Source organism: Sapajus apella, unplaced genomic scaffold, assembly GCF_009761245.1.
Source record: "Sapajus apella isolate SASKATOON/1434 unplaced genomic scaffold, GSC_monkey_1.0 scaffold44, whole genome shotgun sequence".
NCBI lineage: Eukaryota > Metazoa > Chordata > Mammalia > Primates > Cebidae > Sapajus > Sapajus apella.
The window spans coordinates 17,620,733-17,641,725 of record NW_022436984.1 but is presented as its reverse complement, the minus strand read 5'-3'; the positions used below and the strand labels follow the sequence as shown (position 1 = coordinate 17,641,725).

The window sequence follows — 20,993 nt, the reverse complement described above, 5'->3', positions numbered from 1 at the left end:
GGCAGGAGAATTGCTTGAACCCGGGAGGTGGAGGTTGCAGTGAGCCGAGGTCGTGCACTGCACTCTGGCCTGGCGCCTGGTGACAGAGTGAGACTCTGTCTCAAAAAAAAAAAAAAAAAAAAAAAAAAAAAAAAAAAAAAAAAAAAAAATTATAATCCTTAGCTTCTCAGGGTTGAAAGTAAAAAAGGGAAGAAAAAAGAAAAGAGCCATAAGACTGCAACATACATTCTGAATTTATCAGGGTAACCACTAAATAATTTTTTCCCTTTTTTTTACTAAATGAATTTTTAAAAGAATGTGTAACTAATAAGCAAATCCTAGGATGAACTGGAATACATCTAAAAGAAGGCAAGAATGGAGGATGAAAAAAAATAGGTGGAACAAGAGAGATGGCAGATTTAAACTCAAACATATCAGCAATTACTTTAAAGATAAACAGACTGGCTTCTCCCTTCTCTTGTTCCTGAATACTTTTGTCTAATACCATTAGATTTGCTTAGCTAAGCAAAACAAATCTTTCAGGGAGTCAAGGGGGAAATGGTGGCCACAGATTGGTCCAGAATGGGATATTCATGCCTAACCACAGTAAGCATAGCTTTAGCATGGATATAGGGTGAACTTGGATGGACAACGTGGAATGAGGAAGGCAAAAGCATGAGGTGAGGGTTAACCATGACAGATTTGTCAGGTTGATCAGGAGACAGGTTTCTCTCTATGAAGGGAGTTATAAATATGAAAAGGAAGAAAACTATACTAAATCCTGTAGTACTGTACAGCTGGAGAGTAGGAACAAAAGATATATAGGTGATGGATGAATGGGTAGATTGCCAGAAAGAAATGTAAACATATAGAATATAGTGGCGTGTGTAGTAATAGTTCTGTTCTCTGAGAGAGTCTGGGGACAAAAACACCTCAATAGCACATCTAACACCCAAATCCCAATTCCCAAATACTATTCTTCCTGAAACTGAAAAACAAAAAAAAAGAGAGAGAGAGAGATCATTGGAAAAATTGATCAGTAAAGAACTGGGGCAAAGAAAATAACAATGAGCCTTGAACATCTGATTAGGCTAGCAAGTAAGAAAGTGCTCAAAGTCTCACGTGGGCAGGGCAAAAAGATGCTACAGCAAGTTTTAAGAGGCTCTCATTGGCTGAAACAGTTTATAACACAATGAATGGAACAGGAATTTGTGAGTCTGTGCTCATATAAATAAACAGGTAGAAAAGAAAACTTTTTCCTGCAGTAAAATGCTAACTAATACATATAAAAAGAATGACTGAGCCGGGCACCGTGGCTTCTGCCTGTAATACCAGCACTTTGGGAGGCCAAGGTGGGCAGATTACCTGAGGTCAGTAGTTCGAGACCAGCCTGACCAACATGGGGAAACCCTGTCTCTACTAAAAATACAAAATTAGCTAGGCATGATGGTGCATGCCTGTAATCCCAGCTACTCGGGAGGCTGAGGCAGGAGAATCTCTTGAACCCGGGAGGCAGAGGTTGTAGTAAGCCGAGATTGTGCCATTGCACTACAGCCTGGGCAACAAGAGCAAAACTCCATCTCAAAAAAAATGAATTCATTGAATCAGAAAATCACCAGTTGGCTATCATTCTTCAGGCAAAAATCACAAATGGATGCTAAACTGCTAAAATCTTAATGAGCAATCGGTTATTAACAATCTCAAAGTGTCTCCCCATAGTATACTTACTAGTAAGCATAACATACTTGTTGAAAAGTTATTAGATATAACATATTAATTAAATAATGAAAGACAACAACCCAAGCAAGTCATTAAAGATGTTAATATTACAAATCAACATCACATCGCAGGCCTCCCTAATTGTGGTGCACTGAGAAGAATCTAGAATCACTTCTGTGGTATTCCTGACAACGTATAACCTAAATCTTATCAAGAGGAAACATCAGCCAACCCAACCTGGACATTCCTGTACTAACTGGTACTAACTAACCTGTACTCTTGAAAAATGTCATGGTCAATTAAAAAAAACAAAACAAAAAAAGACTATGAAACTTTTTCCATTGAGGGAGACTAAAGAGGCATGATATCTAAGTGCAGCTCACATGCGCTAGACTGCATCCTGGACCTACATACGAATTACTGGGATTATTAGGGAAATTTAAATGGGATCTGTGGATTACACAGTAATACTGTATCAATGTTAATTTCCTTCCCCCACACCCTGAGATGGAGTCTTGCTCTATCACCCAGGCTAGAGCACAGTGGCATGATCTCGGCTCACTGCAACCTCCACCTTCCAGGTTCAAGCAATTCTCTTGCCTCAGCCTTCCAAGTAGCTGGGATCACAGGTGCCTGCCACCACACCCAGCTAAATTTTGCATTTTTAGTAGTGATGGGCTTTCACCATGTTAGCCAGGCTGGTCTCAAATTCCTAACCTCATGATCCACCTGCCTTGGCCTCTCAAAGTGCTGGGATTATAGGAGTGAGACACTGCACCTGGCCAACTTCCTAATTTTTATGGATGTACTATAGTTATGTAGTGTTATGTAGTCTCTGTTATATTAAGGAGTATTGGTGTATCACATTTGCAACTTTCAATCGATTTGGTCAGGAAAAAGATTAGTAATATGGCAGGGAGGGGAATGAGAGGAGTGGGGGAAGGAAGGAAGGAGGGAGAGAGAATGAGAATGTTACAGAAAGTATATATATAGGAATGAGAGGAGTGGGGGAAGGAAGGAAGGAGGGAGAGAAAATGAGAATGTTACAGAAAGTATATATAGAGGAATGAGAGGAGTGGGGGAAGGAAGGAAGGAGGGAGAGAAAATGAGAATGTTACAGAAAGTATATATAGAGGAATGAGAGGAGTGGGGGAAGGAAGGAGGGAGAGAGAATGAGAATGAGAATGTTACAGAAAGTATATATAGAGATAAGCCAAATGTGGTATTATATAAACAAATGAGGAATCTAGGTAAAGGATACTACATGTATGTGGAGCTCTGTAATACTTTTTCAACTTTTCTGTATGTTTAAAATTATTAGGCTGGGTGTGATGGCTCACGCCTGTAATCCTAGCACTTTGGTAGGCCAATGTGGGAGCACTGCTTGAGTCCAGGAGATTGAGACCAGCCTCAACAACATAGTGAAACCTCGTCGCTACAAAAAATAAACAAAACTAGCCAGGTGTGGTGGTGCGTGCCTGTAGTTCCAGCTACTTGGGAGGCTGAGGTGAGAGATCACTTGAGCCCAGGGAGTTGAGACTGTTGCAGTGAGCTGAGATCACACCACTGCACTCCAGCTTGGGCAACAGAGTAAGACCCTAGTTAAAATATATATATATTGCAAAATAAAGTTTTAAAAAAAATATGTAAAATAATCTATTGAAACATCAATGTTAACTCTATCAATAAAAGGAAAAGGATATGGTAATGAATTCCAATGATGATTAATCTGGGAAGGGAGAATTAGTATTAGTGGAATTAGAGTACTTGGTTTTCATGAGACCATTAAGGGAAGTTTCACTGGATTCTCCACTTACTACTTGGAATGTATGCAGGGAAAGAAAAAGAAAAAAAAAAAAGAAAGCTTTAACCAACTACTTTCAAATTATGTTCTTCTTTGATGGTGAAACAGACATATTTGTCTGTTCCCTGGCAATAAATCCACACACATTGCAGTCCAAAACAGTAAATTTTAGACAGATAGATGTGTTTTTTTCAAGGCCTTGCTTTGAAATACTTGTTTGTCCTAAGGAAATTTTTGCTTTTTGGAGACAGAGTCTTGCTCTGAGACCCAGGCTGAAGTGCAGTGGCGCAATCTTGGCTCACTGCAACCTCCACCTCGCAGGTTCAAGCAATTCTTCTGCCTCAGCCTCCTCAGTAGCTGGGACTACAGGCGTGTGCCACCACACCCAGCTAATTTTTCATATTTTTAGTAGAAATGGGGTTTCACCAGGTAAGCCAGGATGGTCTTGATCTCCTAACCTTGCAATCCACCTGCCTCAGGCTCCCAAAGTGCTGGGATTATAGGCATGAGCCACTGCGCCTGGCCAGGAGATTTTAAAATAATCATTTGATAACCAAAAAAGAATATTTTCTGTCTCTGTCTAAATTTTTAAAAAGCATCTTTCTTACCTTCAACCCGTGATTCCAAGTGCTTATCCAACTCTGAATCTTTTTTCACTGCTTCATCTGAGACCTTGGGAGCATTTGAAAAGCAAACTAGTACAATACTCATGTTATCTCGACTTCCCTGTATATTAAAGAAAAAAAAGAAAAAAATTATATTTCTACAGTCTATCAACTTTCTATTATTTACTTCAAAATACTTTAAGCAATTATAGTTTATTTAATCATCCAGAACATTTATGTTCACATTTAAGTTTATTCCAGTGAACTACTGAAAACACAACTTGAAGAAACAAGGTGTCTAGGTATGGGTAGATCTGTAAGTATTTTTGTATTTTTAATTCTGATGAACTATTCTTATCCACAACCATTCCAATCTGAGAAATGAAGATATCTTATATATATATATTAAATCTTCTGAACTATTTCCCACTCAAGATTGTCTATTCCCAGAGTGGCTTAAGTCCACAAAGCATCCTCCCAAACACATACGCAAATGTTTTCCAGCTTAGCTTTTAAACTATATTAGAGCAATGTTACAACTCTGTTGAATTTAACATAGCCGAAAATTGTTATTCGGCAGAATACCCAAGATGCTAAACTGAACAACTATTAATACAAGAAACTGTTCAGAGAGCACAGCAACAGAGTGGACTGTAACTGAGTAACATATCCAACTGTAGTCATGAGATAACTTTTAAAGAAAAGATATCAGATTGTGGTACAGTCACAAAGAGTCTTTATAAAGTGGCTAAAATAGCTAATTTAAGGACATATTTTACTTCTGTCATTTAATCATACCCTCACAAATTACCTACGTTAAAAAGGAAGCATAAAGCCGGGCACTGTGGCTCAGGCATGTCTGTAATCCCAGCACTTTGGGAGGCCTAGGTAAGCAGATTATTTGAGCTCAAGTATTCCAGACCAGCCTGGGCATCATGGCAAAACCTTGTCTCTACGAAAAATACAAAAATTAACTGGGTTTGGTGGTGCACACCTGTAGTCCCAGCTACTTGGGAGGCTGAGGTGGAAGGATCGCTTGAGCCCGGGAGGTGGAGTTTGTAGTGAGCTCTGATGACACCACTGCACTCCAGCCTGGGCAACAGAGCAAGACTCTGTCTCAAAAAAAAAAAAAAAAAAAAAAAGAAGGCATAGAATATATACCATTCTAGTACCATGAGATTTTGTGCAATAAATTAAAAATATCTTCTCATTACTTTTTCTAAAGGTATATTACTTTAACTGAGTTTCTATGAGCAGATGAAACTGTTCTTAGAATAGCAATTTTTTTTTTTAAACTTTCTTTTCCTGTTCACTCTAAAAAACTAAGTCAATGGAGGTGATAGGCTATTTTGTCTGACAGTGGAGTCTGCCAAATTTGCCAACTCAAGTGAAAGAAACCAAGACCACACCCATTCTAGTCTTTTCAGTCATTAAAGCCAGAATCTAGGCAGGCACGGCTTAGTTCAGACTTGGACCTTTCCAGGACCTACATGACACAGCCCAAAAGAGAGGTACCCTTGAATAACTTCTGCTTTCACCTCCTAATTCAGTGGCAGTAAAGGCTGAAGGCAGTGAAGGATGGGTCTTCAGAAGACCTCAAAATAAATTAACTTGTCACAGATTGCTGTGCTTTGGAAGAAAGAACCAACATAAGTATTTCATTAGATTCTCAGTTATCTGGAAAAAACACAATTTCCAAATTGGCCAAATTAATTTCATTCCTTAATGAAGCCCACCAAAACTCTCATATTAGAAACACTCTATGTATTTGGTTGTATGAATATACATGTATAAATATCGTAAGGGCAGGTCAAGCAAAAATTTTTACTTAAAAAAAATTTAAACTACACTATGGCTATTCAGGAATCAAACAGCTAGGCATGTAGACCGTAATCCCAGTAGTTTGGGAGGCTGAGGCAGGAAGATCACTTGAGGCCAGGAGTTTTAGACTAGCCTGGGCAACATAGTGAGATACCCATTTCTAAAACAAAACAACAAAAAAAGAATCAAGCATAATTTCATTTCATAAAGCAATTTTATAAATAAACGGAATTAACACCTTACATTTTTAGAAATCTAATTTCTTTTAGCCCCTTTAAATTTTGGTAGCAACAACATAAGCATTGTTGAACATTTCCTTATCTATCTAATTTCCGTTTAAGACTCTGTAAGTTATAAAATATAGATACTTTTGGAAAATTAATTGAAAGAGAGTTCTAGTAAGTTTATGGCTCTCTAAAGATATTTAAGGGAAATAATGTATATTTACACCTCAGGCATCTGTGATTTCAATGATGTTGCTTCTTCGCCACCCTTTCTGGTCTGCTTCTATTTCTATGTAAAGATGGCTTTCCCCTACACACCAAGTATGAATATGTTACAGTAGCTGTTATACAGCAACAGAAAAGGTCCTTTTTTTGTGCTTCTCTGTTTTGTAGAGACAAATCATTCTTGTATAATCAGTATAAAGTTTTCACTAAGTCCAGAAATGAAACATGTTTTTTTTTTTTTTTTTTTTTTAAATACAGCTTGGATGACTAAATAAATTAGCTCTGCATATAAAAATTGATTATTTCAGCTGGGCATAATGGTAGCACCACCATTATGCCCAGACGAAATAATCAATTTTTATATGCAGAGCTATATGGTGGCTCACACCTATAATCCTGGCACTTTGAGACGCCAAGGCAGATGGATCATGAGGTCAGGAGTTCGAGACCAGCCTGGCCAACACAGTGAAACCCCGTCCCTACTAAAAATATTTTTAAAAATTAGCCGAGTGTGGTGGTGCACACCTGTAATCCCAGCTACTCAGGCGGCTGAGGCAGGAGAATCGCTTGAATCCAGGAGGTGGAAGTTGCGGTGAGCTGAGATCACGCCACTGCACTCTAGCCTGGGCAACAGAGCGAGACTCCGTCTCAAAAAAATTTTTTTTTTATTATTTCATTACATGTTCTTTTTACTTTTTACAATGGCACAGTGGTAATACTCTCAATAATTATAGTCCTAGGTCAAAGAAGCCAGTGCCCCTGCCAAAAATAAGGGTACCTAAACTTAAACAGAAAATAATGTGATACAGTTAGTTTTAAAGCTCAATGTTGCATGGTTACAAAAGTGCCCAGAATCAAGTCTCAACACAGCATATAGATTGTGAACAGAATCTTTATCTCTGCCAAGGTTATTAAATTAATATCTGATAAGTAAACCATCAATATTCATTTTTTAAATCATATTTTAAAACCTAGTGCTGTTACCCACCTTACATATAGTTCAAAACCAGCCAAGATAAAGGATAAACTAAATTTTCACCCATCCATGAAGAGATGAAGCCTATGATTAATTCCTTTCAAGAATATTCACTGTACCCACTATTACTCCATTCCTTGGACCAATTTTTCCTCTACATAAATTTAACTCTTTGTTTCAAAACCATTATTAACAGAACTAAAATTTATTGGGGTTGGCTGGGCACAGTGGCTCATGCCTGTAATCCCAGCACTTTGGGAGGCCGAGGCAGGAGGATCACTTGAGGCCAGGAGTTCAAGACCAGCCTGGCCAACATGGTGAAACCTCGTCCCTCCTAAAAATAAAAAAAATTAGCCAGGCATGGTGGCAAGCACCTGTAGTCCAAGCTATTTGGGAGGCTGAGGCAGGAGAATCACTTGAACCTGGGAAGCAGAGCTTGCAGTGAGCTGAGATCACACCAGGTAACAGAGAGAGACTCTGTCTATTGGGGTCTATAAATCAGATACTATTTAGGCACTTACCAACAGCTTTACTCTCAACAACCCCATGAGAAAAATTTTAACATCATCTTTTTTACAAAGATGAAGAAACTAAGGCTTTACCCAAATTTACACTAAGTGGCACAACATAACTTAACATTGGGTCCAAAGTGTATGTTTTACACTAAACCCATGGTTCCCATGGTGCATCAAAAGGCCCCAACGTTCCACGTGTATTCACCACAGATGAAGGAGATTCACAGTGACCCTCAACATCTGTGGACATCCCATTAACTAAACTGAAGGTGGAGATACTACTTCACAGTTTTAATATTAGATAAAATAGATAACACTATATTCCTCCCAATGACTTCCTACTTTTGCAAAGTGGAGGTTTTTTGGGGTGGCTGTGATAAAAAGCAAGTCCCCATAAAAATCAATGAGATACAAGAAATGAGGGTGGCAGAGTTCTAGGATTCCAAGGTTTGAGAAGTTGTACAGTGTCCATCAGGTATACCTCATTAGTAACTGTTTTTTTTTTTTTTAATGAAATTTATAGAAACTGTTTTCAATGAGAGACAGAGAAAAAGAGGGAGAGAGAGACTGTGTGTGTGTGTGTGTGAGAGAGAGAGAGAGAGAGAGAAAGAGAGAGAGAGAGAGAGAGAAATGGGCTCTTACTATGTGGCTCAGTCTGGTCTCAAACTCCTGGCTTCAAGCAATCCTTCTGTCTCTGCCTCCCAAAGTAGTGAGACTACAGGCATGAGCCACTGTGCCCGGCCACATGTGTATTATTTTGTTAGAACACACGCACTCATTTAAGTTTGGATCTAACCGCTTAATATTTGGAACTATTAGGTATTAATTTTGGTTAAGTAGTGTTGTGAAAAAAATTACTGAGACCCTAGGGCAATATGAACTAAGAAAATATGGAAATCTCCACAATAAACAATGCCTTTACATATACCATACTTTTACAATTAGTCTACTCCTCTACACCTCAAAATACCCAACCACATTCCACTCTAATATTATCTATGTCTACTTTTGAACTATTTATGATATTTTCTGAAAATTATAATAGAAAAAGTCCTGAGTTTAGAACTAAACAATTATTGAGGGAATTACATCTTCTGTTATATGAAGTAATCTAGAATAATATTGCCTTTGGAAAATGAATAATTAATTTCCCTCAATTTTATCCAACTATGAGGTACTATCTCATGTTTTAAAATAAACAGGCTTCTGGTAGATGGTATATAAATGAAATTTTAGAAAATCAAATAATATTTTAAAAGAATACTGACTTTTATGTTTAAAAAAAAAAAGCAGGTGACAAAGTAACAAGCATAGCATGATCCTTTTCTGCAAAATAGAAGAAGAGAAAATCCTGTTTTATGTTTACACATTTGTATCAATAAACACAGAGAACCATTTGGAAAGATATATAACAAACCATAAGCAGTGGTTCCCTAAGAGGGATGAGACTGGAAAACAGAAACATAAAGGGGAATCATTTTACTTCAAACATCTTTTTGTGTTTCTTAAAAAAAAGTACTTAATCTTAATATTTCTCTTGGGGGAAAATTTTCAGACCATGAAAACCAAAACACACAGATACACACACACACTTCTTTATTTTATCAGACCCTTCTGGGAAACACTGCTAACTAAAATACTAAATACTAAACTTGAGTCAGAAAACTTAGGTTCTAGTCTCAGCCCCAATACTCATCAAGTATACGACTTATGGATATCTTTTAATATCAAATAACCTCCATTTTCTTACTTGCAAATTAAAAAAAAATAAAAACTTGTATTTTGTTCAAATCAGAAAGTTACTATGAGGATTAATAAGTATGTATGATTTCAAAGTTACGAAAGGCTGTGCAAGTAGCAGTTACATATCCTATACAACCCAAAATTAGTTAGCAGTAAACACCATAAATGCCAGCATTGGCAATAAAATGGGAGGGCTACCTTCTTTGGTGCCATTCTCCTCTAGAGTTAAATATCTAATTTAAATAGGATAATATTTGACCATAGTCATTCAACACTTACAGCTTAATATTAATTGGCAACCCTGAAAAATGCTTATCATTAAAAACAGTAATGCTAACTACCTCATAGAGTTGTGAAAATTACAAGTTAAAATGTGTAAAGTATTTAGATTAGCATTTGGCTTACAGAAAGCAATAATTTGCTAATACTATCACGACAATGAGTATGATTATCATAACTCCCCAAGATTTCATGAGTTAAGATAAAAGTGTTCATAAACTATGAAAATATGACAAGTGATAAAAGTGTTAGAAAAAACTAAGACTTCATTTAAATATCTTATAAGGGAAACATCTACTTAATGTTTCCTCTTAAAGCAGATAACTACTGAGCAATCGCTAAGTGCTTTCCATGAATTTTTAAACTTACAGTTTTTCTGAGTAAATTCAAAGTAATTATATTTGATCTTACTGCTAACCCTTGCTTTTACCATACAAATAAATAGAATGACAAACTATGAAGTTAAACAGAAATGAAGGTTTCCATAAGTAACTTTCAATGCTTCAAAAACAATTCTAAGTCTGTTTTGTTTCAACTCAAACCTCCAAACTGATTTCAATTTGAATGCAGCTCAATTTGAAGGAACTATGATGGTCAGCTTCCATTAACACTGAATAAATCATGGGCCCCAACCTCTTATCTGTTGTTATCATTCCTCATTTCTGAGATTCTAGAACTCCATCTAGACTCTTTTAACACCATCAACATGCACATTTAAACACTCTAAATTGATAAAAGCTATCAAGTGAAGATATACCACCAGTAATATTTAAACCTCATTTAGAAGGGTCAAGTCAAAATTTTTGAAAACTAGCATCCTTTCAATGGATAAGGGTACAGTTTACCAATACAAATGTCTTTCCTTAGTCCAAATTACAGACATAATAGATTTTTTGGCTATTCCCTCAAAGCCACATTCTTTCAGTAATATACTATCAGCCAAGAAAAATGATATAGATCAATACTTATAGGCATGGAGCTCTCTCTACAATATATTGTTGGAAAAGACAGGCTGCAGAATAACAAGTATAATGATCTCAGTTTTATAAAAATACACATAATTGCAGGCAGGCAGAAAAGACTGGAAAGATATACACCACAACAATGAAAGTAGCTGACTTCAGTGGATGGCAAAATTTTGAGTGTTTGTGTATATTTTCTGTAATATCTGGATTTTTTTTTCCAATAATAAGTATATACATTTTTTTTATAATTGGGGAAAGCATTATTTTCATTAGCTAGTCAGGCAACAAACATACCCCTGTGCTTGTCTCAAAAAGCTACAAGTCAGAATTGTTTCATTTAGAGTTCAAAGACAAATATATTAATTTTAGACCCACTTACTATTTGATGACTGACAACCATCAATACTTCTTTACTTAACTTATCCAGATGTAAAAAAGACACAGTGTGTTAAAAATAAAAATCAGAGGAGCTAGAGGTACCATCATTAAAATCCTTTCAGAAGAAAGATGTCCACTGACAATAGCCTTTAAATTTTGTTTTTGAAACTGTCTTTTTCCATTCTATTAAAAATAATTGATATTTCACCAAAATCTGGGCATTTCCATAGACCCAGAGATCCTTTTTGAAAAACTTTCTGGTTATGCCCACACCTTTTACAGTAAATTTTGCAGTAGGGAGACGCAATGGTTCTAGATAGAATAAAAAAGTTAAACCCTTTATTTCATATAACTAAAGGTCAGTTTTACCTTGATATCTTTTCAGTCAAAGAATACTTACACACTCCAGACACTGTCCAGATAACTCAAATTTTAACTGAATTACACATAGATGCTGTCAAAAACCCACTCGAAACAACTGAGTATTTTAAAGACGTTCAAAAGAATTGCCAATTATCTATTACTCTGGACTTTTTTTCTATTAATGTATCAAGCAATGATTCATAGAAAATTAGAAATCTAAGTAAACTTTGGTGTTCCATAGGAATTTTTCACAAGATTACATTTTATATAAGCCTTTGGTTTTTAATCAGAAATGATAAAAACATCTATATGAAAAGAATTTTATCTTCTAGAAAAGATACCATCCATCAAGTTATATATTACTTATAAAGAGAGCCACATGTAAATCTGTATTGTCAGATACAAGCTGCTTTTAGAAGACAATGAGTAATATACAATCCATATTTTTATTTCACTTTTTGTTTTCACTGCTAGGAGGCTCAGAACTAAATTTTATATCGGCTAGGCATCTAGTACATCTTCCAATATTTTATGTGGCTCTTTATCTTTTAGTAATATCTACTACAGAATTCTATTATATACATATTTTATCAAGCTGGTTCATAATCAGGTATAAGATGGCTACTGCCAATGTCAAGAAAATGTCACAATTCTGTGTAAATGCCTCTGCTACAGCAACAAGCCATAAAGTACTTAAATGACAACAAATACCCCAAATTTAACAAGTTTAATTTTCAAATTAGAAGGCTGGGACAGACAGGGATGGCAAAGAAAGCGATGGTTTCATTTCTGACAAAGAAAGAATTTTAAAATATACAGCTTCTATGAAAATATTAAAAGTTTTAAAATTTTAAGTTTGTTTAACTTTATCTACCGTACCTTTTCAAAATTAACATACTATTTTAATGACAAAAAAATTTACATACCTTATGTAAACAAGTGTCCACTACCCAATTGCACACATTTTCCAGGTCATCAGATACCTCAAGCCTAGATTTAACAAATTCACAGAGCTCCTCATTACTCATAACATCCCAGATCCCATCACAAGCCAAGATGATAAATTCATCCTCTTCTGCTCTTAAGATTTCATAAACCTCAGGCTCTGGAGAAACAAGTTGTTCTGTTGGGCCCTTGCCATCAACACACTTGTAATCATAGTCCCCCAGAGCACGAGACACTGCTAATGAACCATTCACACGTTGTATCATCACGCTGCCTCCTGCATTTTGGATTCGCTCCTTTTCCCTTGGATTGCAAGGTTTGTGATCCTGGGTAGAAAAGCAGACTTGTCCATTCCTATACAGAACAGCACGTGAATCACCACAGTTGATAAAGTAGATATGCTTAGGTGAAATCATAACTCCCACTGCAGTTGAACCACTCCTGTCCATCCCGTTTCTGAGGTCTGAAAAGTTACGCATGTATTCATCAATTTTCAAAAAGCCAGTTCTGATACCATTCTTAACATTTTCCACTGAAAGCTCAGGAGCAGATCCTGATTTTCCAGCTGCCCTAAAGTCTTCGTTGGTAGTGATGTGTTCTAATAAATGTGTTGAGCAGTAATTCGCCACTCGGGATCCAGCATGACCATCATAAACTGCAAAAAATGACCAGTCTTCCAAGCCATGAGGAATACCTACAACGGCTGTGTGTGCATCTTCCATTTCCACTCTCCATCCTTGCATGCTGCTCAGGCCATAACGTAAACCATTCCCAGCACCATGAGCATTATGTTTTTCAGTTTTGGGTTTATCCAAAAATGCACCCATGTTTAACAATAAATCTGAAAAAAAAAAAAATTGCAGGTGTTAAATGTTTAAATTTGACAGAAAATGTATTATAATATTCCATCTGTAGTCTAGTAACTCCTACCTCAAGTATATTTTTCAGTATTATCCTAATTTACAGGAACAACAACAAAAGCCCAAGAAATTTCCTTCCCTATATCCTACTTCTACAACAGTGGTTTCCCAGCCCTAGCACATAAGAATCATCAGAACAATTAACTCAGAATCTCTAGGGATGGGACACAGATACCATATTTTAAAAGCCTCTCTGGTGATTTTTATGTGCAGCCACATTGAGACCTCTGTTCTAGGAGAAAGGAAAACCAAGAAATAAGACTTCATTAATAATTGTATTTTAATTTACAAGATGAGTCTAGGGTTCGACATGTAAGTTTACAGTAGACTGGACAATGAGAATATTCATAATAGTGAATCATGTTGTTCAATAAATCAAGGTAAAAAGATATGCTAATATATTTTAGAATACTTTCAAAAGCAAGTATTGAAATCAAGATTTCTCCTCTCAGTGATCCTAAAGACAACCCAACAATTCAATTAAAACATAAAAAATCTCCATTCTATACACATCTGGTTTTATCACTTTTACTATATATCTATAAAACTGAAAACTGTATCATTACTTGGAAGCTGTTAAAAACATAACTTTAACATGGTGCTAAAAAATGGACTTCACATTGCTAAATTTATAATCCATGAAGTAGCTACCCAGTTTTGACTGACAAAGACTTAGAACTGGAAACTACTACTATGCATCACCCACTCCCCACCTACCCAACTTTACTATTTTGTAGAATAAAGTTTTCCCAATTTCAAATGACTTAGAGTAATGGTTCCCAAAAGTGTGCAAAAGAATTCTCTGGTATGTTTTTTACATACAATGCTGACCCTATACTCTAATTAGGTGACCTTGGGCAAATTTCTTAGTCACCTGTACCTATATTTCACAGGGCTGCCATGAAAAATGAGTCAATGTAATGTGCTTAGAACAGCACTTAAAACACAATAAACACCATAAAATGTTTACCGTTGTATCTGCTCAAAATGCAGACTCCACAGCCCTATTCCCACACCTTAAGATTTTTTTTCAATCGATCTTGGATGGGATCATCAAAAAAACATGCTGGTGATTTAAGGTTTTGAGAGATACTGGTCTAGATCAATTTACTTCCATTTGGGTCTAGGTATCTTTGAGAGACCTTTTTCAGGTATGACCATTATTGAATTTTACAATAAAATTACATATTCCCATTTAAAAAAATCTGATGAACCACTCAATATATATATATGCAAATATTTGTTATATATCAGTTTTATACTTATAATTTTCCGGTGTTATATGTAATACTGTATTAATAAATTACAAATATAGAAAAGGAGTTCTAAAAGGATAAGATTAAAATCATGTAAAACTTATTTTTCATTCTACAGTAAAATGCCGTATTTTGTACTGAGAACAATGTAACAGAATATACTTGATTACTTTTGAACATGCTGGTTTAATTCTCTGTGATACAATGATTTGAAAACCTAGCTCTAAGTACATTTTTATATGCTTGCTTGTAAAGGCTATTTCATCTGAAAAGACAATTTTAAAAGATACTTAAGTACAAATGAAACAGAATTGTTGTATTTATTAAATCACTTTTTTTTTTTTTTTTTTGAGGTGGAGTCTTGCTCTATTGAGTGGCACCATCTCAGTTCACTGCAACCTCCGTCTCCCAGGTTCACAAGTGATTCTCCTGCTTCAGCCTCCCAAGTAGCTGGGACTATATGCATGTGCCACCACACCTGGCTCATTTTTGCATTTTTTTTTTTTTTTTTAAGTACAGACGGGGTTTTGAGTTTCACCATGTTGCCCAGGCTGGTCTCAAACCCCTGGCCTCCAGGGATCCGCCTGTCTTGGCCTCCCAAAGTGCTGGAATTAAAGGTGTGAGCCACCTCAGCCAACCTTAAATCACTTTTCAGTCTCATCTACCAATCATGGAAAAAAAGTTTTGTTGCAGTTTTCATCTTTCCTGATACTCCTGCAATTAAGGTACTGCTGTTTTACATTTTGACAAGTAAGTTCAAAATCCACAAGAACTCTTCATTTATAAGTTTTTTTTTCTTTTAAGTTTAGAAATTTCAATTTCCAAATTTGTCTTTAAGAATAGAGAGGAAAGAAGGAAGGAAGGTGAAGTCTTCAATAAAAAGCTATTAGGATCCCTAAGAATGGGAAGGATCCTGGAACCCAGTCCGGAAAACCATCAGGAAACAAAAAGCCCCTGAGGTTGGGCTGCAAAACACAATGAAGGTTACACCAACAATGGCTTTGCTTGCCTCCTACTGCTCATCTCTGTAATGACTCCTACCTTTTGCTTTCTCTCTGAAAGTCACTTGCTCAAGATGCAGAGTCCTGGGAATGGGTATCTAATTGACTAAGCTTAGGACACCAACATACCTTTTGGCTGAATCAGGAATTCCATTCTTCTGCAAATTGGTAATTTTTTTTTTTAAAGTTCCACATTGATCTCATTTGAAAGTTGGGGTTGTCCCATAATTATTTTATTTTATCTTATTTCATTTTATTCTTTTGAGACAGAGTCTCACTACGTCTCCAGGCTGGAATGCAATGGTGCAATCTCAGCTCACTGCAACCTCTGCCTCCCAGGTTCAAGCAATTCTCCTGCCTTAGCCTCCTGAGTGGCTGGGAATACAGGCGCGCGACATCATGCCCAGCTAATTTTTGTATTTTTACTAGAGACGGAATTTCACCATGTTGGCCAGGATGGTCTCCATCTCTTGATCTTATGATCTGCCTGCCTCGGCCTTCCAAGGTGCTAGGATTACAAGGCGTGAGCCACCACAACCGGCCATGATTTTATTTTTTAAATATTATAATCTATCATACATATAAGAGCTTATATAATGTGTTTATATAGTTAAAGAGTAATAAAACAAACACCCATGAATACAACCACACAATTTTAAGAAACAGAACATAAAAAAAAAAAAAAGCCTACTATTTAGCCTCTCCCCAGTCACATTCCTCTCTGTCCCAAGATGGTCACTATCCTGAATTTTGTAATTAGTATCCCTTGCAGTTTAAGTATATTCATGTGTGGTTGTTCTGTTTTATGGATTTGGCACTTTTTAATGATACAAAGTGAAGTATGTACTATTACGTTAATATTTATTTTTCTTGTGCAACACTGTATTCTGAGACTCACCTACATTGATGCAGAGTTGTAGTTCATTCATTGGTATTCCCTTATATGTGTGTATCATAGTTTATTTATCCATTCTACTATCAATTAACATTCAAGTTATTTCTCACTTTTTCTTTAAAGTACAGTGCTGTTTTGAACAATCTTGGTGCATACATATGAGTGTTTCCAGACAATTTAACACAAATTTGACAGTGTGATATAGATTTTTTTCCACCAACAAAAATCATTAAATCACTTCCAAACATTTATTTCCCAAATGCCATCTACTATACTACCGTCTTTAAAACATTTACTTGCTTAATAAGTAGTCTTTACCTTGAATGTAAAGATTAAGAGACAGAAAATGTGCTTTGGGGGGGGGGGCGGATGTATGTGTCTGTAATGGGGGTAGTAAAATGAAAGACCTAATTCTCACCTTCCAAAATGGGAGATCAATAATTTCCAAAAGTGAAAAATAAAAAAGCAGCACGAGAAGCGCATTATTTAGATATGAAGATAAATTCCAAAGGAATCAGATGTTAAGAGTTCAAAATGGTTGTTTTGAAGGAAGCTTCTCTAAGAGGAGGAATGCAGAAACCACCAAGCCTTGTAGAATCATTTGGTTAAATTATGAAAATGTATATTTTAATTAAAAAAACACAAAATTTTAAAAAGCATAAAGTAAAACAATATCCCAATTACTCCAATTTGGTTATATTTATGTATCTAAGTATCACATGTACCCTGAAAATATGTACACCTAGCACATATCAATAAAAAGAAACAAAATAAAAACGTCCTAGAAACAACAAGCAAACAGCAAAATGACAGAAAACTGAACCCAAAAAACCCCTCACAAATGCATCTTAAATTATGCCCAACCGTACATTAATAAGAAAAATGAAAATTAAGACTATACCAAAATATCACTTTTCATGTATCCAACTGACAAAGATCAAAGGCTTGGTAATCATTCTCCTGGTGATGTTATATAGAAACATACTAACATTGCTGATACCAACAAACTGGCAGAATCTCAGTGGAAAACAATTTAATAAAATCTGTCAAAATTATATTTGCACATACTACTTAACAAAATTCTAAAAATGTGCCTACAGGTTTACTCCTGTCTGTATAAACTATTCACTGCAGTGCTGTTAGCAAAAGTAAACATATAAAACAATATTTGTATTACTCATTTGGGAACTGATTACTTAATAGGATGTCATGATACCTATTTAACATAAAACAATATGCTACAATTTGTAGAATACACACACACACACACACACACATACTATATGTGTGTGCGTATTTATATTCATTCTCTGGAATTATATTCCACAACTAGAAATTTTGAGGAAAAGTATAAGAGACAGGAGTAAAAGAGATATCTTCCATTATGTACAATTTTATACCTTTCCATTTTAAACTGTGGATGCAATAAAAATAAAATTACTTAAAATTTAATATCATTTAGTGAATATTATTTCAACTAGGAAAAGTCCTTGAATCTTTTTTTTCTTTTTTAAAGACGAAGTCTCACTCTTGTCCCCTAGGTTTAAGTGCAATGGCGCGATCTCGGCTCACTGAAACTTCAGCCTCCTGAGGAGCTGGGATTATAGGTGCCTGCCACCACGCCTGGCTAATTTTTGCATTTTTAGTAGAGATGGGATTTCACCATGTTGGCCACGCTGGTCTCGAACTCCTGACCTCAGGTGATCCACCCACCTTAGCCTTCCAAAGTGCTGGGTTTACAGGCATGAGCCACCGCGTCCAGCCCTTTGAATCTTTTTTTAGCAATCAGAAGCTATAATCTATAAAAATCTAAACAATTATACCTAAATCACATATCAACATATCAATATCCAAAATTTTTCTCTCTTCAAACAAATCAAAGAAATGATCACTCACACTGGCACAGTGAGCTAAGACCCAGCACATACAACCTGTTTTTAAAAAATAAGTACCATTTCCTTGAAGAAGTAAATCCACCAGTGAACTCTATTATTTAAAAACATAAATAAAACACACGAATTCTACACTGAAGGCAGGATGAGAAATGGGATGAAATGGCCTCTGTTAAGTCAGCATCAAACTTTAATAAAGCATGTAAAAGAGATGCATATCATCGCAATAACTGAGGGAAAAGTTCCTTTCTAGAAAAAATTTAGAACAAAACTAAGTACTCAATGCTGCTAAAGCATCAATTTCTTCCTAAATTGCAATTCTGTAAGAGATGAAGTGAACAAAATCCTTGTGATTAATTTTATAATTTTATAGAAATAGGATTAACAACACTTCCCTAGACACCAATATAAATGCTATAGTATGAAGCATACTAGCAAAAATCCAACATGCCTAACAACAGAAGACATTTCTAAGACACTGCAATATGAGCATACTCTCAAAGAGCCTTGATACAAATGCATTATTGATGGAGACTCTTATCTAGCAACATATAGTTACAGGAAAACACAAAACAGTATTTCTTAGGACTAACAGGTAGACTCCTTGCCAAAGCTCTAGAAACAATGAAAGCTAACATTTACAGTCTCTTTACTATAACCAGGCATGGGAGCCTACATTAACTTCATGTATATCAATTCATCTGCAACAATATTCAAAGGTTTATTACTGTCCTCATTTTATACATGAAGGCATTGAGTCACAGAAAGGCTGAGCAACTTGTCCAAGTAGGTAGCAGAGCTCTTCTAATGCAGTCTGTCTGGCTCCAGAGGTGATGTACTTAACTACCACCAACATACACAACAGTAAATATTAAAAGCATGCCAGTCTTTTTCCTCCAGAGCTGAGACAAACCTGTTTATTCACTTGAACAAAAATATACGTATTCATAGGTCAGAGCTTTGATTTTGCTTTCTTTTACATACACTACTTATTTCATTAGCAAATTCTATCAATTTTACCTCCAAATATAGCCCACATCAGTCTGCTTCTCTCAATCAATAGCTGCATCATTCCAGTCAAAGGTGGCATAATCTACCATAATAATCTCTTAACTTTTGCCTCCCTATTCATTCTCTAGAGTGACCTTTCTTAAGTATAATGGAATCATGTCTCTGGACATCCTACTGAATTCAGAAGAAAATTCAAACTTAGCACATCTATCTCTCTATAATCTGGCCCCTGCTTACTTCTTCAATCTTGTTCCTGTAACTCTTCCGTTACCATTTACTGCTCTCTAGCTGCAGTGGCCTTGTTTCTATTCCTCCAATATACTGAACTTGTTTCCCATCTCCAGACCCTTGGATTTGCTGTCTTTTCTTCCTAGAATCACTTTCATCCCTCTACCTCCATAGCTGCATGGCTAGCTCCTTCCTAACATTTAGATCTCAGCCCCAATGGCAACTCAGAGAAACCTTCCAGACTATTCTCCCAACACCATCACATCTCATTTTCCTGTTTTATTTTGCTCATAACTTGCTGAAATTGTTTTTCATCAAATTATTTACTTTTTTTACTCTGACCAGAATGTAAGCTCTATGAGAAGAGCATCTGTCTTGTTTACTCCCAAAATTAAAAAAACTACCATGGCACATAGTAGGCACTCCATAAATATTTGTGGAATAAACAAATGAGTACCAAATTAAGTAGCTGTTTTACTATAAAAAATACACATTCAATACCACTCACATTGCAGAGGCCCACTAGAAGATGGGTAAACCAAGGTTACAAACTCAAGCTCATTAAAGTAGGAAAATATAAACATTTCAGTCTAAATTAATATAAGCTCAATGCCCTGAACTGCCAAACATATAAAGCACCATATTCAGTTCTGAGAATCACATTTTAACTGACATTGACAAAACTAAAATATATCCTAAGCAGAAGAACAAAAAGAGCATAAAGTTCAGAAAGCACATTCTATAAAGAAGAAGGCTTGAAGAAAACTGGGACTGCTTAGAATAGAGGCAGTATTAAGTCCTAACAGGGCTGATAGTGAACAGAGCTGAATTCTTCTAAAAGAAGAAAAAGTTTTATTCATTTGTTCCAGAAGCCAGATCTAGGATCAATAGATAAAAGGCTTACTTGCTACCTTAAGCAAAAGGCATAATATACTACATTAAAAATGAGTTATCACCAGGCGCGGTGGCTCACGCCTGTAATCCCAGCACTTTGGGAGGCCGAGGCGGGTGGATCACGAGGTCAAGAGATCGAGACCATCCTGGTCAACATGGTGAAACCCCGTCTCTACTGAAAATACAAAAAATCAGCTGGGCATGGTGGCACGTGCCTGTAATCCCAGCTACTCAGGAGGCTGAGGCAGGAGAATTGTCTGAACCCAGGAGGCGGAGGCTGCGGTGAGCCGAGATCGCGCCATTGCACTCCAGCCTGGGTAACGAGAGCGAAACTCCGTCTAAAAAAAAAAAAAAA

At 36.1% G+C, this 20,993-nt stretch overlaps 1 protein-coding gene across 3 annotated transcripts in view; it reads right to left on the bottom strand.

Moving 5' to 3' along the window:
• Nucleotides 1-20,993, bottom strand: part of PPM1B (protein phosphatase, Mg2+/Mn2+ dependent 1B) — a 77,044-nt gene that overhangs the window by 20,756 nt on the left and 35,295 nt on the right. For 2 of the 3 annotated variants that reach the window (XM_032239447.1, XM_032239446.1), the window contains exons 2-3: nucleotides 12,523-13,382; nucleotides 4,111-4,228 (exon numbers count right to left, since the gene is read on the bottom strand). In XM_032239447.1, coding sequence (XP_032095338.1) covers nucleotides 4,111-4,228; nucleotides 12,523-13,368 — 964 coding nt within the window. In that variant the 5' untranslated portion in view covers nucleotides 13,369-13,382. The remainder of the gene's footprint in view (nucleotides 1-4,110; nucleotides 4,229-12,522; nucleotides 13,383-20,993) is intronic. The other variant, XM_032239448.1, reaches the window with a different exon arrangement.